Below are 7624 nucleotides of genomic sequence, written 5' to 3' on the forward strand. Positions count from 1 at the left end.
GCTGTAGCTATGATGACACCACTGCACTCTAGCCCTGGCAACAGCTACATCATAGCTGTAGCTATGATGACACCACTGCACTCTAGCCCTGGCAATAGAACAAGCTTTTCTCTCTCTAACAAAAAAAAAAAAAAAAAAAAGATATTTGAAATAAAAAATAAAAGCCCACTATAATTTTAAACAGCAGCCAACAAAAAACACATGCAGTCTGTTTACATCCTTACATCTTCTTTTAGTAAAAGAAGATATAAACACATACTATTTTAGAAAAAAGACAGTTCCTTTCAAAATGCTCATCTATTGACTCCATTACGTCTACCAAATAAAATTAAAATAATTACTTATTTTCTTCCTCTCTGCAATTATAGTTTTGTAAACAACTAGTATCAATGGTTGTTTCTGTATCTCTGCAGCTATAACACCTGACATACAGCAAGATAATAACTGGCTTTTAGAAATATCAAGAAACAAAGCTCAGCTATAACTAATATTAAATAGGTAAACAATGTAAGTCATTTGCTACGTTTATCTAACAAACCAAGAACCTCAAAGTGATAAAAAATGACTACGTATCATGATATTCACTATCCCTTTTCTGTCTTCTTCCAATCTTTTTTCCTGAAATTCATTCCAATTCCTACTCTACCAGACTATCTAACAAGTACGTACATCAATAATAGCTGCCGCGCTGCTGTCTAGATGTTTATACAATTCATATAACACTTCTCTCAGTTTCTTCATTGTTTTCTTATTGGGTTGAAGTAGCATTGCTTGGAAGTTCACTGGCAAGCCATACCTTAGAAAAAAGCAGAAATGCAGTACACAACACAAGCAAGCACATCACAGATTTTTTTTTTAAGCACATATTTTCAAACTCTTTGGTCATGATTATCAGGGAAAGGGTATCTCATTTTAATGACTATCTTCACAAGTTCAGCTAATATACATAAAACCTTCAACTAATTTACGTTTAAAACTTAAAACTAATATACATACAAATGCAAATCTCTTATCCTCACTGTCCACTAGACTTTTATTTTACTTTAGTTACTATTCCTTTTTTAATCTATGAATATCCTCAGGAAATAATAATACGTAAGGTTAGTAGATGATGATTCTATGAATCAAGTTCTATGATTATAAACATAGACTGCCAATATCTACATTGAAAATTTGAAGAAACACCTAAGTTTTTAAAAACTATTTCTAATACAGTTAGAGAAACATGTACAGAGGACCAAAAGATGGTTGAGATTGTATTTTAAAATATTAAAATATTATAGGTTAGTATGATACGACTTCCATACATCGTTAGTATACTGCATACCAAAACAAAACAAACTACATGTAGAATATTTGAAGGATCTTCCTTTTAATCAAATACTGGCTAATATTTTATAACCTGCTTTTAACTTAAATAACTACATAAGAAAAGAACCGGAGAGCACAGCAGCATGGATCTCTTTCTCTTTGCCTGATGTTAAAGGACACGAGTGATTCACACTTTGTAAGGCTTACAATACTGACAATGGAATCTTCTTCATGATGGGCCTTTAGTTTCTCAATGTCAATTTCACATTGCTAGACTAAAGAGGTCCAGTGTAAACCAATCTATAAATTAAGTTCTATAATTAATTTTTTTTTTTACCTTAAAACAGACTCAACAAAAACTCTTAAGGCTTTCACATGAATCCATGCAATAAATGCCTCACTGAAATTCACTTTCAGCCACCGCACAAGTGGTCCCTATAAAAAGGAAAAAACAATTACCACAAATTTGGTCTTGAAAGAGACAATCAGACAGACCGATTATTTTTAAAGAAGTGACTACCCTCTAGGAATCTACAGAAGAATTAACTATTATTCTCATTATCTTGGGTACTTTATATCTTAAATTAGATTAAGAGGTTAGCGACAACTAGTAACCTTGACAGATACTAAAATGCACTAAACCAATTCACTAACAAAGAAAAATACATATATTTTAATGAAAGTGGTATAAAATATAAGGGTGCCCCAGATTTGAAAACCAAAATACAAAAATCTGAATTTACTACATAGTACTCTAAAACATTTAATACATTTAAAGTAGAATTCTACCTACAAACAACTTCTCAGAAACAAAAGTAAACAGTTATGCAGGCAAGTGACTAAACAGCCCTAGTTCTTAGTTTTCTCATCTGTAAAATAAGGGGTAACAGTTAAGATCTCCAAAATCTCTTCAATTGTCAGTTTTTAATGGTTTTCTATTATGTGGTATTAAGAGTTTTTTTGAACTTAAAATATTTAGTAGAATTAAATACCTCTTTAAAGGCACAAATTTCAAATACTGCCTTTCCATACTCAAAAGACATACACGTACATTGCCAATTCAGCCCACACTTACTTGAATAACATTATTAGGCTCATTTGATGTACCAATCAATTAATTTAAGCAAAAACCATAACAAAACAAAGTAAAAATATTTGGTCAAAATATCTGTTCTTTATAGGGTTTTGTGTCTTTCCCAACAAGTGGACATTACCCAATTAGGGTTAATTTTCTGCCATCCAAGAAAATATGGTTTATAAAGTAACTGCAAATACTTTCAATGAAATTTTCTTTTATTTCTTCCCCATATTCTAAGGGAAACACATTATCATTCATTACATGTTTCCCTTTTCATACAAGCTTTTAGTCTCCACAGTAGTCCTACACTTGAAGAAAGCAAGAAAGTTGATGCTGACTCTCATTGTCACTGGAGTTCCCTCCCTGTTCTCCATTATACCTACAACATGCCAACTTTTCAATAGTTTGGATAAAAATTGCTGCAGTAAAAGACTGGGGCACTGGAAAAACTTACCTTAAGAAAATAAAAATTCTTACTGTAAAGAAAGAACTTTATTACTTAACTAAAATCACCCTTCACTACAAGGACATTAACCAATATTCTACATTTAAAATTAATTTCTAATTCCTCACACTTACTCTGAGAGGCCAAAGTGGGTGGACTGCCTGAGCTCACAGGTTTGAGACCAGCCTGAGCCAGAGCGAGACCACATCTCTTAAAAAAGAAAAAACTGGCCATTGTGGTGGGCGCCTGTAGTCCCAGCTACTTGGGAGACTGAGGCAAGAGAATTGCTTCAGCCCAAGAGTTTGACGTTGCTGTAAGCTATAACGCCACAGCACCCTACTGAGGGTGACAAAGTAAGACTTTGTCTCCAAAAAAAAAAACTTAATTTCAAATACGGATTTAGGTGTAGTAATTGACTTTTAGGCATGTATTTTAAGGTAACTATTCACACATTTAAGCTTCAAAGGAAATTCTTTCTGATTATTCAATAGAAAAAACTAAAATCAAATTTCTTAAAAGCAAAATCAGGGAAGTTTTGCTTCTTTTAAGTCAAAGAAAGCAACACCCACTTTTTCTTCTGCTTAGCACTGATAATACTAAATATTAAAAACACGTACAAATTGTTTTTTCTTGTCAGTAGAAAGTCTGTTCATTTCTTCTTTATCTGCTTTCATCTCCTCTTCATTATACTGGAAGTCACGAACGATGAATCTAAATACAGGGAATAAAACAAAATTGTTCACACTGTATACAAATGAACCCACAAATTAAAAAAAAAACACAAATAATAATATTCTTACTTGTTTTCCCTGGCTTTGTGTCGGAAGTCATCAACTGCCTTCCTAAACAAGGTGACGTTACAAAGGTAACTGTCTTGGTCCTCTGAGAGAACACTATAGCAAGAAAAGAAAAAGTCCATTTAAAGCTTTATACTTATTATGCTGTTTTATATTAAGGGCAGAATTCAGAAACCAGAGGAAGAGAAGGAACAGTGGGGTATAAAATCACCTTTCCAAATCACCTCAATGCTAGAGACACTCAATGTTTGTTATTATGCCTTAACATCCTATATTACATTAACTTTGTTCTAACCAACAGAATTAAACATTAACTCAAGTAAAGCATCCCAACTTTAAGAACCCTACTTTCAATCTACACCAGCGCCAGGCTAGTCTGTTGCCACTGTCTCTTGGCTAGGCAGTCTCTTCTCTTCTCTTCTGGGATCTCATTCTCTCTGCCTCTCTGCACTGTCAGTACTTCCACACCTCAGATCTTTCCTTTTCTCCCATCACAGCCCTAAATCAAAAATGACAACCACAACCTCTAAATAAATGTACTTTTGTATATATCTCAGGGCTGCCTTTTAGGCAGTGAAGTCAGAACTTCTATTCAATCACAGCTCCACGGTTATCACTAGAAAGACCTTTCCAGACACAACTGGCAGGAAATTTTAACTGTTACATAAATTCATAATGCTATGGGGAAAAGTCACTCTGTGGAAAGGCAAGCTGCGTAGCTCATGTATAGTATGGGGTCCTACTCTGGTTTTCAGACTTGACCTACAGCTTCTTATGTATAGAATCCCTTAGCTGAGGTCTACCAGGCTATACACTTACCTGTCCAATAGTCATAACCTTGGGGTGGGAGGGTCTGTTCACTTTTCTTTCACACATTAGGGCTCTTCTAATATCTAGTTTGTGGTTTTTTAAACAGCTAATTGACACCAAAAGAACCCAAACCCTATACATATTTAATACAGAGAATCTGAACACTGGACATATGCATATACTCATGAAACTGCCACAATAAACATCTGTCACTTCCAAAAGGTTCCTTGTGTTCCTTTGTTGTTTTTCTATTTTGTTTTTTAATGCTTAGTTTTTATTTATAGTATGGTACTTCTAAAATCAGAAAAAAACAGTTAAGTTGAGAGAGGCCGGGCACATTGGCTCATGCCTATAATCCCAGTACTTTGGGAGACTGAGGTGGGAAGATCACCTCAGGCCAGCTTAAGACCAGCCTGGGGAACAAACTTAGCAAGATTTTGTCTCTATAAAAAAAATTAAACATTAGCTGGGCATGGTGGTACACGCTGTAGTCCCAGCCAAGGGAAGCCAAAGCCGGACGATTGTTTGACCCCTTAAGTTGAAGGCTGCATTAAGCTAGAGTGCCATTGCACTCTGGCCTCTGTGACAAAGAGAGACCTTGTTTCTTAAAGAAAAACAAAACAAAACAAAACAAAATTGAGAAAGTGCTTATGGAATTCAAAGATACCTTATCATTTTTTTTTTAAAAAGCAAGTATAGTTTTTCCTAAAGCTAAGAACTAACTGCCTGATTAGCCAAGTAATCCAGAAAGCAACTGCAATGTTTAACCACAGAATGGCTTTAAGAACTGAACCGATCCTGGCTCCTGATCAGCCACCCAACAAAAGATGATGCCCTCGCATATGACCAGCAGTCCTTTTTGGGAACACCGATCACTGTTATAACTGACATTTGGAGAAAACTCAACTACTTCAAATTTAGAATATTTAAATCTTCTTTTAAATTTTGTCTTCTCAAAGCTATTAACCTTGGTTCTTCCTCCTAATGCCTACCAAACCTAAAACAGGGTAGCTAGCCAGTGGGCAGAGATCAATAAAATCTTTCAATGATCTTTTGGTCTGCCAAGATTGACTCAGTGCAGTGATGCATAAGTTGGCTAAGATCAAAATATATCCAAATCTGACTTGACAAGCTACTTCAGAGCCATTAACAATACATCCTACCACTATCATAAAACTCATATAATACTTCCCTGTTTTGAAGGCCCTTTCAAAAGCATTTGACACTTGACATGGCCCTGTGTCAGTGACGATGGTATATACAGGGTGTCCATAAAAAGTTTGTGTGCAATTTAAAATAGTCAACTTGTATTAAGCAGGTTCCTACCAATCTGTGTAGAGGCCTGGGACATAGCAAAGTCAGTTGGCTCACTCAAACTTAGTCTTCTTTTATGACTAAATCCTACTTATGCTACCTTATTAAGAAAAAAATGAATTGGGCAGTGCCTGTGCCTCAGCAGGTAGGGCACCAGCACCATATACTAAGGGTGGCAGGTTCGAACCCGGCACTGGCCAAACTGCAATGAAAAATAGCCCGGTGTTGTGGCAGGCGCCTGTGATCCCAGCTACTCCAGAGGCTGAGGCAAGAGAATTGCCTGAGCCTAGGAGTTGGAGGTTGCTGTGAGCTGTGACGCCATAGCACTCTACCAAGGGTGATAAAGTGAGACTCTGGTCTCTAAAAAAAATAATAATAAATAAATAAATGCTACTTGCATTTCCTCCTTCTTCCTAGGAAAGATTATTTCTAAAAAATCAATCATGAGTCCTTACTACTATGGACTTTTAGTCATTTAACATGTACTGACATTCTATAATGTGCCAAGCTACTGCTAGATCCTAGGAACAAAACTATTAAGACATTGTTCTCTGATCTCAAAGAATGGTGTAGAGGATGTACAAACAGGTAACTATGGCTGGGCATGGTGGCTCATGCCTTTAATCACAGTACTCTGTAATCCTAGCACTCTGGGAAGCTGAGGTGGTAGACTGCCTGAGCTCAGGAGTTCAAGATCAGCCTGAACCAGAGCGAGACCCCATCTCCAAAAATAGCCAGGCATTGTCAGGAGGACCTGTAGATCCAGCTACTCAGGAGGCTGAGGCAAGAGCTTAAGGTTTGCTGTGAGCTATGATGCCACAGCACTCTAATAAGGGTGACTGAGACTCTGTTTCAATAAGCAAACAAACAAACACTACAGAGTTACAAGTGCTATAATGGAAGATACTTTTGATACACTGGCAGATGAGGAACTTTATCTGAGGTCATTCAAAAGAGTTTCACAAAAGAGGTGATGCCAAGTAGAGTTTAAAGGATAAGCAAAAGAAGCCAGGCATTGTAGCTCATTGTGCTGTCTTAGCACTCTGGGAGAATCACTTGTGGTCAGGAGTTCAAAACCAATCTAAGCAAGAGAAATCTGACCTCTAGAATAAATAGAAAAATTAGCCAGGCATGTGGCAGGCACCTGTAGTCCCAGCTACTCAGGAGACTGAGGGAAGAGGACCACTTGGGCCCTTGGGCCCAAGAGTTTAATATTATAATGAGCTATAATGATGCTACCACATGCAAGCCAGGAAGACAAAGGACTCTGTCTCAAAAAAAAAAAAAAAAAAAAACCAAAAAACACCACAACCTAAAAGAGAAAAGAACATACCAGGTAGAACCCTACATGCATTTGAGGTTCAGCTGACAGATAGGGTACTATGAGGTGTGCCTGTGTGTGTGTGTGTGCGTGTGTGTGTGTTGAGGGAGGCAGCAAAGTGAGGAAGAACAGCAGGGCTTTAAAAAGGGCAGTAACCAGCAGATCTGTATGTCACAGAGATTAAACTAGCAGCAATGTGGAGGACTGGTGAAGTGAAAATACTGGGGAAAAGGAAACCAACCAGCTGAGTTAAAGGCAACTACAATGGTCCCGGTAAGAGATGCTGGGAGTCCACACTGGGCAGCAGCAGTAGGTATGTGGCTGGGAGGAACAAGTGTAAAGTAGATTTAACCATACGAAATTGTGGATATTGGACTGTTTTTCATCTAAAAAAGTGGTTTCAGGCTCGGCACCTGTGGCTCAGGTGGCTGGGGCACCAGCCACATGCACCTAGGGTGGCGGGTTCAAATCCCCAGCCCGGGCCCGCCAAACAACAATGATGGCTGCAACCAAAAAATGGCCGGGCGTTGTGGCGGGGGCCTGTGGTC

The 7624-nt window shown here is 37.4% G+C and overlaps 1 protein-coding gene across 2 annotated transcripts in view; it reads right to left on the minus strand.

Annotated features, from left to right (window-relative positions):
• The window catches only part of ATP6V1C1 (ATPase H+ transporting V1 subunit C1), a 46742-nt gene that overhangs the window by 3136 nt on the left and 35982 nt on the right, over positions 1–7624 (minus strand). For both annotated transcript variants that reach the window (XM_003782429.3, XM_023517418.1), the window contains exons 9-12: positions 3635–3727; positions 3452–3545; positions 1649–1746; positions 670–796 (exon numbers count right to left, since the gene is read on the minus strand). In XM_003782429.3, coding sequence (XP_003782477.1) covers positions 670–796; positions 1649–1746; positions 3452–3545; positions 3635–3727 — 412 coding nt within the window. The remainder of the gene's footprint in view (positions 1–669; positions 797–1648; positions 1747–3451; positions 3546–3634; positions 3728–7624) is intronic.

Source organism: Otolemur garnettii, unplaced genomic scaffold (genome assembly GCF_000181295.1).
Source record: "Otolemur garnettii isolate 467f Iridium unplaced genomic scaffold, OtoGar3 scaffold00004, whole genome shotgun sequence".
NCBI classification, from domain to species: Eukaryota; Metazoa; Chordata; class Mammalia; order Primates; family Galagidae; genus Otolemur; species Otolemur garnettii.